The sequence below is a fragment of the Danio rerio genome, chromosome 16 (assembly GCF_052040795.2).
Source record: "Danio rerio strain M-AB ecotype USA chromosome 16, GRCz13ab, whole genome shotgun sequence".
Classification (NCBI taxonomy): domain Eukaryota; kingdom Metazoa; phylum Chordata; class Actinopteri; order Cypriniformes; family Danionidae; genus Danio; species Danio rerio.
This window is the reverse complement of record NC_141036.1, coordinates 38,831,587-38,854,221: the sequence shown is the minus strand read 5'-3', so window position 1 is coordinate 38,854,221 and position 22,635 is coordinate 38,831,587. Positions and strand designations below refer to the sequence as shown.

At 36.5% G+C, this 22,635-nt stretch overlaps 2 protein-coding genes and 1 long non-coding RNA gene across 5 annotated transcripts in view; 2 read left to right on the top strand and 1 right to left on the bottom strand.

Annotated features, from left to right (window-relative positions):
- The window catches only part of hivep3b (HIVEP zinc finger 3b), a 106,265-nt gene extending 103,432 nt beyond the window's left edge, over window positions 1-2,833 (top strand). For all 3 annotated transcript variants that reach the window (XR_015511675.1, XM_087287386.1, XM_087287387.1), the window contains one exon: window positions 1,184-2,833. Coding sequence is in view for 2 of the 3 variants with exons in the window: in XM_087287386.1 (XP_087143512.1) it covers window positions 1,184-1,876 (693 nt within the window). In the remaining variant the exon portion in view is untranslated. The remainder of the gene's footprint in view (window positions 1-1,183) is intronic.
- Window positions 2,542-7,007, bottom strand: LOC147840346 (uncharacterized). Its single transcript, XR_015511688.1, has 2 exons — window positions 4,612-7,007; window positions 2,542-4,489 (listed from the first exon to the last, which is right to left on the bottom strand). It is a non-coding gene; the product is annotated as an uncharacterized LOC147840346 (long non-coding RNA).
- Window positions 7,008-16,471: 9,464 nt separating this feature from the next.
- Window positions 16,472-22,233, top strand: LOC567978 (uncharacterized). Its single transcript, XM_087287399.1, has 5 exons — window positions 16,472-16,591; window positions 18,253-18,403; window positions 18,695-18,808; window positions 20,201-20,377; window positions 20,488-22,233. The coding sequence occupies exons 1-5, from the start codon at window positions 16,486-16,488 to the stop codon at window positions 20,555-20,557; spliced, it is 618 nt and encodes a 205-aa protein (XP_087143525.1). The 5' UTR covers window positions 16,472-16,485; the 3' UTR covers window positions 20,558-22,233.
- Window positions 22,234-22,635: the final 402 nt, after the last annotated feature.

Genomic DNA, 22,635 nt, shown 5'->3' with positions numbered 1-22,635 from the left:
AAAACTCTGTGGTAACACTTTATTTTGATGGTCCATTTGAGTATTAGTAGACTGTCTTCTTAATATCTGTTGATACTGACATTTAACAGTCCTTCAACAGACATTTAACTGACTATAAGAAACTTTGCAAGTACATGTAAACTTACACTAACCCCAACCCCAACCTAACAGTCTACTTATAATCTGCTGAAAATGAGTTGGCATGTAGCTGCAATGTAACTTAAACTCAACAAACGGACCATCAAAATAAAGTGTGACCAGTTTGGTTAACAAAAAATGTAAATTTACTCTTTATTTAACACCCTTTTAAAATATTAAGAGGTTGAATAGTCATTTTACAGAGATGATGGCAGTTTTACTGGCCACATTTACTATCAAATATTGTTTACTTCAATAAGCCAGTTTAATGGTAAAGGGATTGATAGATGGAAGATTTGCAAAGAAATGTCATGCTCCTTTGTAAAAGTATTTTGTAGAATTTTTAATATACAAAATACTGTGTTTTATTTTGATGCACATTGTGGCTGCTGTATTTATAGTTAATTTTGATTAATCTACAATTAATGTATTTAGTATTTTATTTTAAAATACATTTCAATGTATTTTTTCCCAACCCTGACGACAACACATTACTAATGCAAGTCAACCAGCTCTAACCACATTTGACAGTAGTTGTTATTAATTCATTTATTCATTTTCTTAGTCCCTTTATTAATCTGGGGTCGCCACAGTGGAATGAACTGGCAACTTATCCCATATATGTATTACGCAGCGGATACCCTTCCTGCTTCAACCCATCACTGGGAAACACAGTAATCATTATAATATACATTATTAAAATAAAAAAATAAAAAACAAAGTTAAAGCATTTGAGCGAGTTCAGCAACAGTGCTTATTGATATAGAGAAGAACTCCTTTTAAAATGGACGTTTCTGTAGCTCCAGATCTTCCTCAATGCACAATTTATGTGGACTAAAGAAAGTTGACAATTAAAACGCAAAATAGGACCTCTTTAAATGTTGGTTTATGTAAATATTTAGTTTCATTTTGCATATTCTTGCACCAAAATGTTATTTTTGTGGATCCCGGAGTAAAACTAAACATGCATATCCAAAGTGATGTTAACTGAGACAAAAGAATATGTACAACAAATTTGTTTCCAATGTCACATCTCCTCCTACAGGACAAACCTGGTACTCAAGCAGCTCCAGATCCCTGCCTGCTTTCCCCATCCCAGCGCTTTCCTCCCTGCGAGCCTTTCCCTCCAGTGACTCCACGGACAGTGGACCGCATGTTTAGCCACCTTCCTTTGCACTCCCAAGATCAAGCCCGCATGCCCTATCACATGATTCCCATTGGGGGCATCCAAATGGTGCAGCTCCGACCCCCATCACGTCCCAAACTGGAACGACAGTCGTCGTCCACCCCTTCACCCACCTCTCCCAAAGAAGACTCCCCTTTTTCTCTCGCCAGGAGGGATTATCCATGGATCTCATCTTCGGAAAGCAGTCCGCAAAGAACTAAAATCCAAGATGAGGGAGCCAGTCAGTCTGACCGGTTTAGTCCCAGTACAAGCTCGGCCGTACCTAAACTCCTCTCTTTAAAGCAAGGTATAGGGGAGCAACGGACTGCCAAAGTCAGAAAGCAATATAGCGACTCGAGCTCCACCACAAAGACTCGCACTTTTGATCCCGAAGCATCAAGGAAAACTGCAGCAGACAGCGATGAAGGAGCCCAGAGGATCTCGCAGGGGGAAGAAGCGAGTTCCTCAGGTGAAAGCAGACTGCTACGTGGGACAGAAAAGCCTGTAGCAGCGCCACTCAGGGGATGTGGCTCTTTTGCAGAAGGATCTGACGCTGATCCAGATAGCACTTAAAAACCTCTGTGCACAATGGTGAAATGCTTTCTACTGCTAATACTACTATTGTTTTGTTTTTGTAATGCGCTTATTTTTTATATACACAATTTTCAATACTCTTGGTAACTTGGTAAATGTTTGTTCTGCAATATTCAAGATTGTAATATGATGCACTTTTTTTTTCTTGGAAAAATATTTCTGTAAATCGATTACGTCTGTCCCTCCTATAATCTTTATTGACATTGCAATCTTAATATATCTATTTGAATATGTATATGTAAAAACAAACAGAAAACCTTGTACTTGTAAAACATTAAGTATGGATATGTTTCTAAATGACCAAGATGAAAACTTCAATTGAGTAATTCCAATATTTCGTCTCTTGTCCAGTATTGCGCAAATTCTAGTGATGTGTGCCTTTTCTGTCCAGATTTACTGCTTGAAGTGTCAAAGATAAAAAGGCTGTGAATTCTTTTCATGAATATAGATTTTTATTTGAGCTGGTGTTTGAAGAAGCGGTAAGGTTTTCTTTGTACGTTAGGGTAAACGAGACAGGCATTGTGCTGTTTAATAGACAAGAGACGAAGGTTTAGGTGATGAGCCTTGCAGGGAAATTGCACTGAAGTCATATTTTTTATAATACATAAGATGAAAATGATTAGATAAGTGTCTCTGTACAGATAGAAAGTCTATGGTCCATATTTATTGCCATGTGAAAATATGAAAATGTTTTGTTTACTTTGGTTTTTCAAAGGGATTTCTATTGTCGTTTTTATTATTATTCTTTACACTTTCTGTTTATAGTTGCGTTTCTTTTTTTAGTTGTGACCTTAAGACTTGAAATGAAGAAACTGGACAGGCTTACAGTGAAGTTGGTCAAGAGCCGAGGTTCTGGATGGATCAAATCCCCTCCAAAATTTGTCACAGACATTTTGCATTTCTGAACCAATAAAGGTACACCAGGAATTACTAAAACTGCTTGTGGTGGTGTGCTGTGATTGATGACCAGCAGATGGTGCAGTGTGTTCATTCATGCCTCTTTGATTCCAGTTTTCTAGCTCTCCCACAGGGACCCGAGCAGGTGGACTGATGTGAGCTGTGTGGGAGGCATTCATGGCCTGTGCAAAACAGCTTTTATAGTTTCCGGGAAAAAAAGATTGCAGCATAAAGTCAATTATCTGGGCTTCCGCAAGAATTTCTGTTCCCCTGTGAAAAAACAAAACAAAACATGTGAGTCTAAGACGTGGCAGATCATCTGTTCGCTTCCGAAAGCCAGTTTGTCCAAAGCTGTTTCGTAAGTGTCTTTTTTTAGTTCAATCTTCTTGGAACATTTCATTATTCATATGGAGTTTCTCAGCTGGTTCTCTCATTTCATTAAACGCTTTATCTCAAAAGATTCAGGTACAAATTTTACTACCGACACAAACGTAGGTTAAAAGACATGTTATTCATAATGAATTTAGTGCAGATCATCTTATATTAGATTATAACTTTTAATCAATTACCCATATAGACTAGTACTATACATGCACTAGGGATTCCCAAACTTTTCAGCCAACGAGCCCCAAAGTTACAGTGCTAGTCACTTGCGACCCTTAATATCCTCTAAGTCTATAAACCTTGCACACATTAGTCTATTCATTAGGGATGTCTCGATCAGGTTTATTTGCCCTTGAGTCTGAGTCATTTAAATTTGAGTATTTACTGATACTGAAACCCGATCCGATGCTTTTATAATACATTCAAAAAAATGTCCTTCAAAAAAAGGGTAGGGGTATATCATGGCCTCCTTATTGTCTCTCTATACCATCATTAGCTTCATCAATCCTCCTCTCCACCAATCAGCTGGTGTGTGGTGTGCGGTCTGGCACAATATGACTGCCGATGCGTCATCCATGTGGATGCTTCACACTGGTGGTGGATAAGGAGATTCCCCCCATTGTGTAAAGCACTTTGAGTGTTTAGAAAAGTGCTGTATAAATGTAAGGAATTAATATTATCATAGTAAACATAAGAAATCCAGGGTTTTCTACAAAGGCGAATGACAGCTCACTCATTGTGATTACTTGTGCTATGTTGGCTGTGATGTACTATGCTTTTGTAACCCCGCCGGTCTTACACCATCCAACCCACTTCGAGCTGGGATCGAGCCGGCGACTTTCCGCATGGGAGTCGGTTGCTCTACCAAGGAGGCTAAAGACCGTGGCCTCTAGCATCTTTCGCTAGAGCACCTTTAGAGGTCAGAGGAGTGAGGTTTACCTGCACAGCATTCACTAGCTGGCCTCCGTTACACTCACCCCCCTAAACCTTACTCCCATCCGGGTCATGGCACCAATGTAACCCCGCCGGTCCTATGCCACCCAACCCGCTCCGAGCTGGTATCGAACCGGCAACCTTCCGCATGGGAGTTGGTTGCTCTACCAAGGAGGTTAAAAACCCTGGCCTCTAGCGTCTGTCGCTAGAGCACCTTTAGAGGTCAGAGGAGTGAGGTTTACACTTTTGCGCTGTCACAGGGCATTTTTCTCTTCTCCTCAAACTCTCCTGCATTGATTGGGTTGCATAGGTAAACTCACTGTATTGTGCCTGGTGTTTGTTTTTGAGGTGCCTTATCAGGATTGTTGTAAACGTAACCTTTTCCTTTTCACCTATTGCAATCCCAAGTTTGTATACTGTATCTCACAGTTTGCTATGGCAATGTTGTCATCATCAACTTTTTAATACCTCCGGACTGCAGATATACTCACGCTTTCCACTTCAAGCTGCTGCCATGTTCTACTTTGGTGACATTTAAGAAAGAGGAAAGAGAAAAAGAAAGAGGTCTAACTCTGTGCCACCAAATAACTATAGATGTGTTCAAAATATTAAAAACACACATATATATTTTAGTCCTGATTGGGAGGTCCTATTCTGATCCAGTCTGAAACCTTGTGATCAGGCCCAATTTTTTATTAACGTGATCGGATCTGTGCATACTATTCATCATTTAATTTGGAGAACACCACTTGGAGAATATCCTTCATCTTCAGTTGTGGCCTGTATTTATTTTTAATGTATGTGAGTGCCGTAAAGTAGTCTGAAAGTTTGACCTGGTGCTGTAAAATGTGCTGCATCTGAGTCTTCAATATGACATAGTCACGCCAGAGGTCACGAAAAAATCGAAAGGCTGATGACTTTTTAAATGCATGTTGTTTCGATTTTTAACAATCTCCAAGTATTGCGACACCCTTTTTTGGGAACCACTGCACTAGAATTTGCGTTCTAATGGCACTTGATTCTTAGGGCATATTGATAAGAAATTTTTTCTCCACCCTCAAATTATCAGACTTTATTTCGATGGACCGTTTGTTGAATTGAAGTTGCATTGCATCTACATGCCAAATAATTCTCATTAGATTTTAAGTAAACTGTTAGGTTGGGGTTAGTGTAAGTTGATTTAAACTTGCAAAGTTTCTTATAGTCTGTTGAAGGAGCACTCTACTAATACTCAAATGACCATTAATATGAAGTGTTACCGGAAATTCTTGTAGAATTGTGTTGTTGCAGTTCTCTTCACTGTCATGTAGGTCTCTTCACAGTCAAAATAATTGTGATAAATGAAAGTGTTCGTAGAGGCCAAGCACAAACTCCTGCGATCGTGAAAATAAAGCAAGATCAGATTGAAATTGCTTGACAATTAAAATATGACTACTGATTTACTACGAAATTTTAATTTCATCATGAAATGGGAGTTAAGATTTTACTTTTTCCAATACCTTCTGAAATTTCATCCTTTGGGAACTGATTGGATATTTGGAAGATGGGTGTTGCTAACAAAATTGTAAGCTTGATGAATGGATAAAACTGGCCAGAAACGAGACACACCCTATTAGCTCCACCCTAAAGGCATTCCCTGTGACCAGAATTGAAGAAAAGTCATTTCGTGAGGGGAGGGAAAGTTATGGTATTTGATTAAAGATTATGAGGGCAAATAATTTTCACTAAATATACATCATTTATAACAAGCAGTAGGCTATATGCAGTAACGCAAACTTCTACTTTTTACCCTGGATTTTGCCGATTTGTAGTAAAATAATGACATTTTCAAGATTTGTGTACTTCTGAATGCAAGGAAGGTGTTGCTTCTGGGAATGTGTAGCATAGTTCAATATGATTACTTTCGAATTAGACAGAAGTTATTTCATTATTTTTTAAGACAGGTAATCTTTTTACTGCTTTACTTATACTTTATAAGGAAATTATAAAGGTCAAAATAAAATCTTATTTTAAAAAAATCCTTCAGTTTTATATAAAATATGAATAATCACAAAAACAAAAAAAAACTGCAATTGCCTGTTTTTTCCCATTTTTAATAGTTTTTATGAGAATCAGTGTGTAAAAAAGAAAGTCGTTTGCATCTTCAACCCTGATGAGAAATACACTTGAAACATCAATGGTCTTCATTTTAGTTATGTAATCCCACCCCGATGGCTTTGTGTAATTGTCATTCTCATGCAATAAGACAAACATGTAAGCAGTATAATCAATGATCAATGGAAATCTACAGGTTAAATGTGTCAAGTGATAAAATTTGAATCTGGTTCAACCCTAGTGCCATTAAGTGTCATCCAAGTATCTTTATGTGCCCTTATCACTTTTTTTCGAATGAATTCTGGTCTAAATATTAACCAGTCCCAGTTAGTGATACAAGGCACAACTATTTATTTAATTCTTAGTCTCCGTTTTAGCAACAGCCTGGAATAGACTTGAGATTGCCTTTAAACAACACTGGGAAACACAGAAACAAAGTTCAGCTGTGTTTCATACACAATGTTTTTATAGTTTTATAAGTGAAAGGGCTTTTTTGAGTCAATTGTTGTACAGATTTAATAGCAAGGCCATGGAAGTGAATAAGGTCAAAATAAAAATAAACGAATATTTACCACCATACTTTAACAATGTAACAACCTCGGGTCATTCCTGCTGCTCCAATCACCGCTCTCCCTCAATATTCACCACTCACTACACCCGTGAACAATCACCCAGATACTGATTACCTGCACCTGCACCCGCAATCACCACACACCATAAATACTCACCTCCTTCACTCACTTACCAGTCGAAATTGAAGTTGGATGGTTCACCTCATCTTCTCTCCCTCTTCCTCTCGTCTTATTCCGTGGACGTCTGTCTTCGCCTGTGGATGCAAATACAACTGAATAAGTGACTAAGCTTATCTGGTGTTTGACTGAAGATCTGATGCTTACCATATGAACTGTGTGTGAGATCGCTCTCCCTCTGCTACACCACTTACCTGCTTCATCTCTCTGCCTCAGCTGTATTATTTTAAATGAATACCCTTAAAGATAACCATTCTTGTGTGACCGTGACACACATTTGATTGGTTACATTAACAATTGCAAACAAAAATGTGTGCCAGCTTATTTATGCAGTTAATGCAGTGTTTAATGAAAAATGCGCTTATTTGCATATATTTGTAATGCAAAACATGAACATTTTTATGAAACCTGCCTTTAAAAGAAAAGTATTGGACTTGAACTGCAGACACATCTTGATAACATGTATTTTGAATGTTTTCTTTGTTAGACTGGATACAAAAATAATAATGTTCCAGCCCAAATATTCAATACCAGAATCAAGGTCTTAACAAATGCATGTGTTGTAGTTAATTTTTAAAGTTATCATTTCAATATGATTTGTTGTGAATTTGCATTCGACAGTCCTTTGTATGTAATCATGAAACGGGAAGTCAGAACTACTTGAAGGTAAAACTCAATATAGTCAGCCATTTTGACGGAGGGAGTTTTAGGATAGAAAATGTGCACAAGCAGGTCAAAGGGAAGAGAAGGACTGTAATTAAAACTAAACACTGGTGTTTATAGGAGGAGGGAACATAGATACTCTAAAAGCATTTAAGTGCTAATAATATGACATCTACACCTCTGAGCACAGTATATGTTTGTGTGTGTCTGTGAGGGAGGAACTGCAGACTGGATTCTGCTTCAATTGCTTCTGCTTTGTTATTAGAGCTCATTATTCAGTAGCAGGAATGTAGATGAATGGAAAGCATACTGAAGGATTATTTTTAACCCTTTGATTACAGTTATTTTTTTTAAAGTCTTAAATGTCTTGTGATAGAACTCCCATTGTAACTTTGTTGTTATTGATGACAGTTATAATTCTTTTTAAGCCATTAATGTTTAAAAGTCTTTTTTATTGGAAGTTTCTTCATAACTTCATTGTTATTGATTCTAGTTCTATTTCTTTTTAAGCCATACAAGTTTCAAAAAAATCTTGTAATAAAATCCTCGTAACACTCCACATATTATGTGTTTGTCTTTTGCCATTGAGGGGGCCTTGGAGGGTTGAAATCATTTGTTTTTTGTTTCAGTATCAATATGACAAAAGATATGAGAGCCTGTTTTACAGTCCTATTTTTAGTGGTTTCGTTATTAATCATTAATCTGTATATATCGTAGTGTGTTTTACGTATCTTTTAATTTGTTCACTTTGATTAGAGCAATGCCAGTGTATGTGACACTGAAGACTGGAATAATGGCTGCTGAAGCCTTTTTTTTTTCTACCGTAATATGAATAAATTAAATGTTAAAAAGGGAGCAAAAAAAAGTTATTTCTGTGATCATACACTTACCCTCCACTTGCCATTTCCAATATTTTATTTATTTACAGTATTTTTATCAAATAGACGAGCAGGTGAGCAGAAAAGATCTTTTAAAGTACGAATGAAATCAAAACTAACCATATGATTTTGTTGGCACACATTGCAAGTTTTGTGGTGAACAGTTCACAACCAAGGCTCATTCTTTCGTTTTTTGCAGTTTTTGTTTCCACTAATCCACCAGAGGCCGCTCTGTTTGCTTTTTGAGATCTCAAATTTCTCATGTGGGAGCCTTTCATGCCTGCTCTTCTTGCGTAAATCCACCAGAGGCCGCTGTTGACTGACTGACTGACCGTTCGACTGACCCACCCTCCTTCCTCTCTAAACCCTACTAATAGTGTTTTCCAGTGTTGGGCAGTAGCGTCGCTAAAAGTATTGACGCTACTAGCTTAACTACATTTCTCAGTAGCTTGGCGGTAGCGTCACTACTTTCTAAATCAAATAGCTTTTCAGTAGCAAAGCTATTTTATTAGTCAAGTAGCGCAGTAGCGTCCACACAAGCTACATTTACAGATCGCGGATCAATAAGTGACGGCACCGACATTCACGGAGCTTTAAGGCTGGTGTGTAGCCGGTGATAGTAAATCCATATGATGGCTAGAATGGGGAATTCTTCTTCTTCCTGATTTACGGTGTTCGACAACAAACTTTTTGGTGCGTTACTGCCACCTCTGGTTGGCGATATCGCCAACCGAAACTTGCATGATGGAAAGATGACTGAGGAAGAGGAGTTATTTCTGAAGCAGGATTCCTCGGGACCATACCTCGAGAAATACATGTTAAGATGCAATAACTTCCCTCTACTATAGTATTTTAAATGTGCAACACCTGATTTTATTGGATGTTTTGTGTTAGCTGTTATACTATAATTTGTTTCTGTTTAGTACAGCATACTATTTATAGTAAATAACTGAACTGAACTATTATACCTCATATGTTTCATTGACAGTTTTATTGATCACTAAGATATGATTGACTTGGATTTAAGTTGCTTCGATTTCAAAATAAAAATTGCAAAAATAGCTTGGATGTAGCTAAGCTACTTTTGCCTAGTAGCTTTTAGCTTCGCTTGCTACATTTCCCAGGGGGTAGCTTTTAGTGTAGTTAAGCTACATTTTGTGTAGAGTAGCTAATAGCTTGTCTCACTACATTTTTCAATTAGCTTGCCCAACACTGGTGTTTTCAAAAAAGCAATCCAGAAAATGAAAAGAAAGGAAAAGAAAAGATTTTTACCACGTTCTCAGATCTTACCACATTCCCACTCTGTTATTTACATTAATTTTTGGTTTCTGCTTTTGTCTCACCCTCTCTCTGGAACCGTTCTTTACCAGACTTGAATCCCGTTGTTGTGGTCAACTCGTCCCAGCTTGTCAAGTTAATAAACTGGTAACAGCCGGCCATATGGAGGTAAGCAGTCAGCTGGTAACAGCGAAAAGGAACGACATCGTACCGCCCCCGTAGCATTTGTTTTAAAGGAGAAATGCAGCCATACGTACTTCTAGCTACATAATATGCGATCTCCAGAAATATATAGTGCTAAGTTTTGAGAATGAGTCTCAGTTGCAACCTCCTCTGTGCATGTCATTAGGGAAAAAATTGCTTGCCCTTATAACCGTAAAATCAATTTATGTATTTTTGATGTATTGTGTGTAGCTTACATGTTGTTTACCACACCCTTACAGCTGTCAATTTTGACAGCAAACAGAAATGGTGAGGAGGTGTCTGTTAGGTTGTAATATTTTTTCTATATAATAACCCATTTCCAATCTTTCTGAATGAAATACCAACATCCAATCAGCTTGCAGTAGAAAATACAAGCCACACCCACTGTTTTCCCATTTAAAGATGCTGTATGTAGGTGTTTGACTCTTCTAAACCATAAAAATACCATAATATGTTTGCAGATATTTAAGAAACATGCTAAGTGAGCATTCTTGCTTATCTGAAAAACAATGCTGAAGACAATTATTCTGCTTTGAAAATGTGAGCGACGTGCCGGAACACTGTCTTTATTTCAGCACCCTAGGTTGCCTTGGTGGAAGACCGCATAATTTTTTATTCAGTCAGGAAGGCTCTCAAGGCATGTATCCGTGACTGAAATGCAACCTCTAGTGGACAGAGGCAGCCTCCGAAATGAGACTCAGATTCAGAGTTCCACATGAGGTGGTTATTATTTAGCAAACAATATAAATATTAAGAAGCTAGACATTAGGTGAACAAGTTACATTGTAACCCTGTACCCTAACAACATGCTACGTGATGAGATTTGCAGTGATAAGCAATTTGGCTGTTTGCACCAGACAGAAGATGGCAGAAAATTAAATACAGCCATTCAGAAGCACAGACTAGTGCACTTACTGCACTCCAACAAAATGGCAAAGTTTATAATCTAATTAATGCATATTAAAACTCTTTAACATTATTGACCGTATATGCTGAATCACTGGTACGTGTTGGCTTGCACTCAGTTACAGTTTTAAAGTTCAATTTCAGGCAGTTTATTTTATTTACAAGGTCTGGGGTGAACTCTCTGCTGCTGCTTTCAGTAGTGTGGCAATAAATGTCATGTAAAATGGCATTTAAACTCACATTGTTAGCATTTAACACTGAATAAAGCACATGAGGTGATCTTTGTCAGTTTTCTGTTGTTCAGCTGCAAGCTGTTTCTAAACCAGAAATTTGAGGTATAAGTTAGAACAAAAACTGCTTTTATTATTGCTTTTATTTAGAACACTATTAAAAACAGGCTTAAATCAGCCTTTAGGCTTGATAGTCAGGCAAGCTCCTTTTGGTGTCATCAATCTCAATACAAAACGGTTCAACAGTACTGTATTCTTCAAATATGAAGGAAAGTTTTACTAACTGGCTATTGTAATTGCTCATTACTTGGCTACAGCAAGTAACTAAAGTGATTGGATTTTTTTAAATATGAGAAGAAAAACAATGCAATGGGCTTTAGAAGTCATGAAGATAGCACACATGAATGCTGTGATAATATTACAATTCAATATATTTTACCAATGGAAAAAACAAAACATACTGCAATTACTTAAACCGATTTACCAAAATTTAGAGTTCCAAAAACCTGCAAAAAGTTAAGAAAATATTCATATTTCGTGCTCAATATTCTCGCTGCAGCTTTTCTAAAAAAAATAATAAATTAAAAAAAAAGTTTAAAAATGTAACAACTGTCTTTAATCGCAGTTCTTTTGAGCAGAACACGGGCTGAAGGAAAAAAATGGAAAGCGATTGATAGGATTTTGAAGGGATGAGCACATTTCCTCTGTCTGTGGAATGCAGAAGAATGTATTCTATCACTCTACAGTGACTTCCTCCACTGTCACACATTCTTTCATCCATCTGCACTAGACAGCGTTTGGCAGAGCTCTGAAGAAAACTTTCTGCCAAATGTCTGCTGAAGCTCAATTCTTGCTCATAAATAGCATGAGACTTTATATATGCAGGAGCCAACTGAAAAAAAAAAATAGAGATCAAATTTATGCATGTAAGAAAGTTACCCAAGTTTGCAAGACCATTTATTTAGGAATGTCAGCTATTAAAGGGATTTAAAGCACACTGCTATTTAAAATATATGTGCATTTAGCTACTCACTTTGGCTTATTAACTAATAGCTTTTACCTGCTTTGTATGGAGATACTGGCAGTTTATTATTACCTATATCATATGATCTTATTCAACATCCCTAATCCTAAATAATAAACACCTAACTATCACCTTATAACCATTAATGAGCAGCCAATGGGTACTTTTTTGAGCTAGAAGCCTTTGTTAATAGAGCAAATTATACCTTAAATAAAAGTAGCCAACATAAAATAATGAAATAATTATAGTGCTTTAGCAAACTTGCATCCGTTATTTACAATGTAGTTCATAATTGATCAAAAATCATCATTTAATCATCCTCCACTTGTTTAAGTTTCTTTTGTAAAACAAAAAAGATGATATTTGGAACAATGTTAGAGGCTAGTAGGCATTAACTTACTTCATTTTTATTTTCACTGTCTAGTTTACAAATATCATTAACAGTGTAGCTTACGTTTGTTCAGTTTCCGATGCACGGCCACAAGAGAGCGGGACTTATAGTACAGATTACCTAGCAAAACTACTGACCTAAACTTTTTCCTAAACCCAACCAATAGTGTTTTCAAAATCAAACATGGGAGAAAAGTACACTGTGGCCACATCGTTTTACCTTAATTTTACATTTCCTAAATCTTTTTTTTTCTTTTCAAGCGCTCTGTATCACAACCAAGCAAACTGACCATGCTGGAAAACTTGTTCTTATGGAGATAAATATAGGTGAGGCAAATGTTTTCAATTATATACCACAGACATTATAAAATTAAAATACATTTTTTACTTGTTAATTCAGTATATGGTGCAGTGGGTAGCGTGGCTGGTTTTAGCCTCAGCTGGGTCAGTTGGCATTTCTGTGTGAAGTCTCCCGGTGTTGGTATGGGTTTTCTTCCGGGTGCTCCGGTTTCCCCCAGTCCAAAGACATGAGTTATAGGTGAATTGGGTAAGCTAAATTGTCTGTAGTTTGTGTGAATGAGACTGTATAGGTGTTTCCCAGTATTGGGTTGCAGCTGGAAGGGCATCTGCTGCGTAAAACATATGCTGGATAAGTTGGCAGTTCATTCCACTGTGGCGACCCCTGATGAATAAAGGGACTAAGCCGAAAATAAAATAAATGAATGAACTCCAGTATGTTATTCTTAAGGAAATATATGCTAGAGCTGTGCTTCAAAACAGTTCCAACATTTGTATTTACTAGATTTTAACATCGAAAGCTTTGTCAATTCCCTTTATCATCTCATACTTCTTTAAGATTTCTTATTAAATCTGACCAATCAAATGCTCTATAGTATATGACATTTGCTCATTTGCTTTTTATTGAATGTGCTTGATGTCACTCTCACTGCCAATACATTTTTTTTCTTTTAATTAATTTTTTTTATAGAGGTTTTTACATCATTGTACTCTTTACAATGTAGATTACAGTGCTGTGATAAAAATGAAACCCTTTTTTTAAGGGGAGAAACTAGCTACACTATGTCCTGGCTGATTTATACTTCTGCGTCAAACGCCAGCGTATACTACAGCGCTGACCCATAGCCTTTCGCCGTGGCCGTCGGCGTCGCTGACATGCACCTCTCAAAAATTGTAACTACACGTCGCAACGACGCGTAGCGCAAGCTCTGTGATTGGTCGGCTTGGTAGCGCTGACGAGGCTGGGCGGGACCGAGAGCTGCGCGAATGGCGCGAGCTGGGCGCGAGCCCAATGGAGCGATTGTTTACAAGTGTGGAGTCCCGTAAAGGAGCTCCTGATGGAAAGTTTTGTTTTGTGTTTACCTCATAGTTAAAGTTGTTGCACGTCCGCTGGTTCCTGCCTCAAAATGAGCGAGTTTGAGCCACTTGTACATCCAGGAAGGGTTCAGGAAAAGCAAAACAGCAGAGAAGAAACTCGACACAGAGGAACATTTACTGCTCACTAGCGTTTCGGAAGTATTAATTCACACCAACAGAGACAGCGCGCAGAAGTATAAAATGCACAGCTACGCGCGTTGCATGCGCCTTGGGTCACGCCGGTCACTTGACGCAAAAGTATAAACCAGGCTTTGTTTTCAAATAAAACACAAATTCACATTTCAAAACACTTCACATGACCTTTAATTTAGGCCTTAAATTATTGTGGTATTTATTTGGTGTTATGCGCATCCCATGCATGCTGCGCTCTCCCATGATGCCCCGCAGATAGGTCACATGACCATGACAAAATGGCAGATGTAATACGTCCGAATTCCATTCATACTTTTCGCATTCATACTGTATAGAATGAACTTTTCAAACGGCCGAGTATTACGTTTAAATTGTAACACAGTACCTACTGAGTAGTAGGCGGTTTCGGACGCGGCCCCTGTGTTACCATTTTTAGGATTGTCAGTTTTAAAATTGATTTAAAGCACACTGTCCAAAAGATAAAAATTCTGTCATCATTTACTCATCATCCACTTATTCCAAACCCTAATGAGTTGTGACTGGCTACCGCTTTGCAACATTTTTCTAAATATCTTACCACTAGTAGTTCTTTCAGTTATTAAAGTGATTTAAAGCCTCTATGTCCTTTGCGATGTGAAATACATTGCATGAGATCTTTCCATCTGCGAGTGGGCTGATGTGTGCAATCTGTATGTCCAGCACTGATTAGTAATTCAATATGATTTCCATATTAATATTCCTATCAGCGCAAGGGACTTTTCTCAGCAGGAGTGCGAGAAGTGCTTTAACAAACTGTCATTTGTGATTTATGATGCATTTGATAAAACACACTAATCAAAGTCTGTGGTGAGATTATGTTATGCTGCATTTGCATCACCCACAATGGCTGCTGGGGACTCTGGCCGTACACACATGTGCTGGAAATGTGCAGTCAATGGGCGCTGTGTGCACGGCCCACGCGAGGGATCTGAATTTGCAAACTTGGGCCAATACCTGCGAGGCTTTGTCCCATGTCTTATCTTCACACAGGTCACGGAAAACCATCACGGAAACCACCGTTGCTCGTGCACTGATGAACGTTGCTCATTCTCAGTTCCTGTAAGGCAGATTTCTTTGACAGTGCAGTGGTACTCGTTGTACTTAAGCTTTATTTTTTAGCCAACATAAAGAGTCACTATACATATATTCGAGAATTTCAAGTAGTAATTCCAGTGGAATAAAATGTATTAAACTAGATTTTAAATGTGTAACTCGTCATTTCTCAAACTTTGATAAAATTTCTATAACCTACATATTAATTTACCTAATAAATTCTAAATTCTATTAGATACCATTGCAGATTTTAATAAATATAAAAATTTGATTAAGTTTAATAATTGTGTGTGTGTGTGTGTGTGTGTGTGTGTGTGTGTGTGTGTGTGTGTGTGTGTGTGTGTGTGTGTGTGTGTGTGTGTGTGTGCGTGCGTGCGTGTGTGTGTGTGTGTGCATGCCATCAACAGTTAGCTCTGTTTCTTGAATTCATTTTAGTACATCAAATTAAGTTCAGCTAAATTAAAAAAAGGAATATTTACTTGACAAAAAGCTGTAATTAAATTACTTTAAGCTGTTTAGTTCATTTTATCTCAATTATGTATTCATTTACTTTTATTGTCATTTTATAGTTCTAGTAATAACTGATAATAGTCATGAGAAATCATTGGAGTTTAAGATTATTACAAGTATTATAAATATTTAAAGAACAGACAGCCTTCAATTAATCTTATGTGAATAAATGCTTAAATGATATCTGTACCAAATCTTCCTGACTTGATTAAAGATATCTTAATATACAGTATGTTGCAAGATAAATTAAGTGAATAGTTTTGTACTGCCATGATTAATGCGTAAGGAAATGCATTGGTTTATGCTGGTCCATCCATGAGGCAACCCAAAATAATCAAATCATTTCTGAATTATGCTTTGCTATCTGTGACTAATTTGTGTAATCAGAAACAAATAGTGACCGGAGGGCACAGGAAGCTTCATCCCACAATCTCCGACAGGAGCAACCCATCACAATCATCCCTCTTTCCACAGGACGCTTTCAATTTATGCAAATCTGCTGTTATCCTCTATGACACCTCATTTCCTGCTGGCCTTTCAAATCTTCCAGTCACTTTAAATCTATATTGTTTAATTCCAAGCGATTAGTTTTTTTCTTGCTCCTGAATTCTATTGTTTTACAGCTCTATTTTTGGTTTCTTCCTCCCAAAAAGTCTCATTGGCAGTAGAAATTATTTGAGTGTTGCAGGGTGCAAATACATCAAGACTAGAAGACGGCAAGAGTTGTGTAACTGCCAACCATGAGAGGAGAGCCACCCTAACAAGGGGTGGTGCAAGTCATGAGCTATAAGTGTGGCTGAACAAGACAGTTTCACACAATCACCTGCAGATGAGACACAGATACTGGAATAGCTTAGAATTTGACTTTTTTTGCAACATGGAATCAAGAACTACTCTGATCTTCATTTGTACCATGTGGACAACTCTCCTAGAAGGTAAAATGCTTTGGTGTTGTATTTTTAGGATTAAAAAAAAATGTGTCAAAGTTTTACTGAGTTATTGGGAATTTTGATGTTTACCTTAAATTTGTTTGACTCTGTTTTTAAGGGTAAAGAGCACTACTTAACTGAATTTGTACATTTTTACTGAAATAGTTAATTAATAAGTTTTAGTAATAGTGAAACAGTTAACTGAAAGTTGTAACAGCTCATAAATAATTAGCAAATAGTTGTTGTGTTTACTTGTATGTATGTATGTATGTAGTACAAATTGATAGTCATAAATTATAACTATTTTAACCCTTTAACTGCCTGCTCTACAAACCATATTGGGACTGTTTTAAATGATAATGACTGTTAAAGTCATTTAAAGAATGAAATGAATGAATGAAAGAAAATCAAACATAATTCTGTTGCACTACTACACTTGATTTTGGTAAACAAAACAAGAAAACATGTTAAATGAGAATCTGAAATATTTTATGGCGTATTTCAAAAAATAAAGATGATTTAATATTTAAAAATGTTCTATTTTGATTTTTTTTTTAAATAAGTTGGTCTTACACTTCAAATTTCAGATTTTTCATAGTATATGTATTAATTCTGGTACTTTTATCATAAACCAACATTTCAACCATTTAGTAGAGGCTGATACTTTTAGAAAGTATGGGATATGTTGGGGTTAAGTGCATTGAATGTGTTAACTGCCGACATAAGGAGTTGATTTTTTTTCTTGGTGGGGCATGGTTAAAGGGTTAATATACTATTTATATACAATTTTTCATTTTCAAGCTTAAATATAAAGTAAAAAAGCATTTGTGGTTTCCTTAACCCTTTAACTGCCTGCTCTACCAAAATGTTGACAGTACTTTCACTGTTTTAAGCAATGGTTTACAATACATAGCATTGTTGGTTTACAAAAGAATCAAACATAATCCTGTTGCACTACTACACTTGATTTTGGTTATATTGTTGAAAAAAATGAGAAAACATGTTAAATACTTTATTTGGCAGAGGTTGATATTTTAAAAATTACAGGATGTGTTGGGAAAAAATGCATTGAGAGTGTTAACTAGCAACAGTAGGAGTTCATTTTTTATGAGGTAGTTAAAGGGTTAATATAGTATTTATATACTATTTTTCCTTTTCAAGCTTATGTTTGGAGTAAAAAAAAACATTTTATTTCCTAAATTTCCTAATATTTAATGATTTCCTTAAAGATGAAAAAGAATAATTTTGACTGTACTAAACATTTAAACTCAAACATTTAGTGAATTCAGCTCTGAAACACCGATTATAACAATTTCTCCCTAAAAAAATGTGTGATCACATATCCATGCACTAAAGGAAATGCAGTTGTAACGGCGTCAACAATTAAAGCCAAAACTGACAGCTCAGCACAGATGTCTATGAATAACCCTGAACATTAAAGCAGCCCGCTACTTATTAAGATCAAACATCTGAGACCTTGTTCATTATTACATAAGAAGATAGAGAGACAAGCTGGGATACGGTGAAGTAATAAATCAAAACAATAAAAGTGTAATAATAACTTAGTATGAGCTTCATCATTTATCCAAGACTCAGTCAAACAGTCTCTGTGTGGGCTTTTTGGCCTAGAATGATTACGGGAACTGTAATATATCTCTTGTCTGCAGGATGGGGGTTGCCTGTAGTGCCACAGACTGACCTGAGTGACCCGTCTGCAAACCATAGGGTCAGGAGCAAACGTTGTTCCTGCAACAACCAGATGGACTCCGAATGCCACTATTTCTGCCATCTGGACATCATCTGGGTGAACACGCCAAGGTGAGCATTCATCCTTGCATGGTTTAACCTGCGTAAACCCTATACGCAAGTAACCCAAAGTGAAAGTTAAGTCAATGAAAGAGAATAGAGGCTCAGATCAGGGACATATGAAAACAAAAGTGCTTTCATACTTCAAAAAGATTTACTTTTGAGTTATTGTGCATTTTATGGCGGTTTATCTTGAATGCTTTTGCCACAGATTGTAATACTTAACGTTAAAAGTGTACAAAGTCCCGTTGAGGTTTATTCCTTTCTGATGAGTTAATCAATGACTGGGTGTCTCCTCCATAGTAAGACCACTGTGTATGGATTGGGAAGTCCATTGTCTCGTCGGAGGAGATCTACAGGCCGCTGTTCATGTGCTAACCCTGCGGATCGAACGTGCAACAGTTTCTGCCACTACAGGTGAGCTCCATCTGTCTTTTTAAACTAGTGGCGTCCCAATGCAGCAGTAACAGTCATTAGTGTTGTTTTACTACTGTATGAGGGTGTGCTTGTTTAGGGTGTGTGGAGTTATTATTAGGGTGTGAGGTGATACCAAACACTGTTGTAGAATCAATATGGCACGACAATGCTTTCGAAATGCAGTCACTAAGGTGAAGAGAGTTTCTTCTAATGAGTCAGAGTTTTAGCAAATGCTTTGACCGCTATTTGATCCCGCAAGAGAAAGAGAAAGTTTGTCATCCTGACATGCTCAGTCATTAAAATCTATTATCAGCTTTTAACCACTGTTGTGCTTTTATAAATGGTTTTGCTGTAATCTGTTGTCATGACAACTAGATAGATGATCGATTTAATCTTCCAATGATAAGCAAACTACTTTCTTATTGATTGATGAGGAAAATTAGCTGTTTTAGCTGCTTGTTTACCTGGTTTAGAAAGCTAATTATAGTGGGGATAACCACATTTTAGGCGTCCATACTTAAGTGTGGTTAATGCTATGATGTTTGCTTACAGCATACTATATTTCATTTCATTTTTTGATTCAGCATACACTATTTTTTATTTCATTTTGCTTGTAAATGATCATATATAGACTTTTAAGTAGTAAAAGCCCATGTACACCAAGAACAACAACTGTAAAAATAACTGAAAGAGCATCCACACTGACAGACAATACTGTTCTGTTTATTAAAAACATTCACTGAAGTTTTGTCATCTGGCACTTTAATAAAAAAACAAGTAAATAAAAAGTAATATTGTTCTGTTGTTATCCATTTTCTTGTGGAATTTGAATAATTTTGATATCGTTAGAGTTGTCGTTTTAGTTTCCTTGGTTTGTATTGGCCTTAAACGTAGCATAGGAAAATGTTGTTATAGTAAGCTAATGTTTGTTAGCTTTTTCTGGTAACACTTTAGTTTAGGTAACGATTTACATCTTTTACTACTGGTGTATTATCTGCCTGTTATTAAGATATGAACTGTTTAATAGCACTTATAAAGTATGATATTATTTTACATCTCTAATACCTAAACCCAAATACTACGTTACTAACTACTAATAAGCAGCTAATTAGTAGTTTATTGGACTAAAAGTCTTAATTAATTGTTTGTTAATGGTGCTAATTGTACATTTAAAATAAAGTGTGCCCCTTTTTTCTTAAAAGCAGCTTATTCGCACTGTCATTAGGAGGCTAACTACTAGCTTTTAGTTTGCGGCTTGTATAATAGCTTTTAGCTTGACTCTGACTTGAAATTGTAAACAAGTGACTCCCAAAAACGTATTGTCTTCCATTACAATTTATTTCAAACCAAATTATTTATTTTGACATATTTTGTTGTTTTTTTTCCTCTAAGCTCTGAAAACCCGGCCATCATACTGGTGCACCCATCTCAGCCTGAACATAAGAAACTGGAACAACCCAAAATAGATCACCCAATCGCTCTCAACAGTGGAAATGCCAGTCCTGAAGTTCAGATTTTAGGGAAACCTTCTTCTTTTGGGGCTCGATCTGATGCCATAACCTTCCTTGGGTAAGGCCACATTTCACAAATCATCCCATTCAAGCTTATACACACCTTATTCTTTGACAGAGCTTGGAATGTTTCCTCATTTCTGACAACAAATCCTTCTGACTTTTCAGGAACCTGGTTAGGGCTCGAGCCAGAGCCATGGCAAATACATCTAAAGCCAGCAAACTTGGCTATAGATGAAGATGTTACCTGACGGAGAGATAAGAGTGCGAGCATTTGAACAAAAAGATGACCCTCGTGCATCTTAGAGCAGCAGAACATGTAAAATACTCTGCGATATGGAAATCTCGAGGACAGCCCTGTGGAAGCGGAGCCTTTGACACATGTTTAGGACAGAATGGGAGACATGAAGATGTTGAGGGCAAGTCAGGCCAGTTCACTAGGACTGCAGCGCAAAAGAGGGTTAGAAGTTAGCGACTGCTAACAGCATGTTATGCTAAGCCAGTTCAAAACATCACATTTGAGCAGTCAAGAGATAAAGGAGACAGGTGAAGTGCTCATGGAAAGTTAGAGGGAACTTGGAAGAGTAAAAAAATGTACTACTTATATTATTTAATAGTACCACTGGAGCCAACTACGAGTACATTTAAAACAGAGAAGGCGTGATAGAAATGTAAAAAAAATACAAGGTGCGACAAAAGATAGCCTATATTTGAGTTCATTAAATATTTATCTCAGATAAACAATAGCTTCAAACGGTGTCATTTTGAAACTGCTGATATCTTGTTTTTTTTTCAACACCCAATCCAAAAGCATTCCAGTTGGAATGTTATATAAGGCTTTTATCTAAAGTACATACAGTAAAGAAACAATAAATATGAATAATTGACATTACATTTTTTATGAATCATTAGCTATTCAACTCTAACATATTTATTTAAGCAATATGTTTATAAGCAAGCAGCACTAAGATGAATAATTTCTTTCTGAAAAGGCACATACAGGCTAGGAAGGCCAAAGTGAAATATGGCATACAATCGTGTTAAAAATATATGCTCAAGTCAAATGTGAATATACAAAGACTATATTCAGTCTGCTTATTTACCTCTCAGGACAATAGTTATCTATGTTTGGCAGGCACTTGTACTTGTACTTTTTAATGGCAAGTGTACTTTGGCCTGAAGTTATGCTTCTTGTTCTTTTTACAGAGCAGCCTATTAGTTTTCTTCATAATTTTAAACACTGTTCTGAAACCTAAAATGAAAAGCCATATATAAATAAACTATAAGTACTCTAACTTAAAGTATACTAGCAGTGTAAAAACACTGTAGAATTAGCAGTTATCGAGAGAGTGATTTTATAAGCTTAAAAAATTTGAAATAGACTACTTGTATACAAAAAGATCACTTCTAGTATAGCATATAAACTAATTGTGCACTCAAACATTAAGTTCTGTTTGACTTAATGTACACAAAACTAAAATTTAGTCTCAAGTAGAATGCATTTTATCTGGACTGTGCCTTTGTTTTTAATATCCATCTATATTTAATAATCATATCCATTCATAAGTGATGCAGACAGTTGTTAAACTGATGTTTTTACCACAAGATAAAGAAAAAAGATTTAACCTTGCCAAAAAAGCAGGAGTACATTGCTATGTACTGAACTTCACTGAAACATTTTATAATGCAAACAATGCAAAATGCACAATATGTTTACAATTGATTATTGTTTTTAAAGTATATGTATCGTTACTTTTTTTTAATTTACAGCATTTTATTCTTATAATGAAGTTACTCTGTAGAATTTTAGGATTCTGATCTGATGTGATTAATCTTATTGCTTATATTTTAGTTTTTGTGATTCTGTCTGTATGATTAACAAAGAATGCTAATAAATTCATTTTGAGAACATTATGTACTTGTTCTGACCCTAATTTTATTTCTTTCTTCTGTCTCCCCGCAGTCTTTGTAGTCTCTGTGTCACTTAGGAGTAGGCCATTATCTGATTGTTTTGGCGAATAAAGCAATAGCCTGCAATTACCCTTCATGCTAAAACATACTTGGCATTATCTCTTGCATACGTAGGTTTGTGTAATTGCCCTGGATCGCTGCCGGTTCTTCGGCTGAAAAGCACCTTGGCACGAATATTCAAAGGGTGTGTACATAGTTGAAAAGTAATTAGTTTGAACACACTGACATGTTGTTGTGATGTGAAAGATATAGAGGCTTGTGGAACAGGTGAATTAGGCAGGAAGCTTGCTGGCGTATGGGAAAGAAACACTGTAGACAATAGAAATGTGAGAACAACAGTCTTGA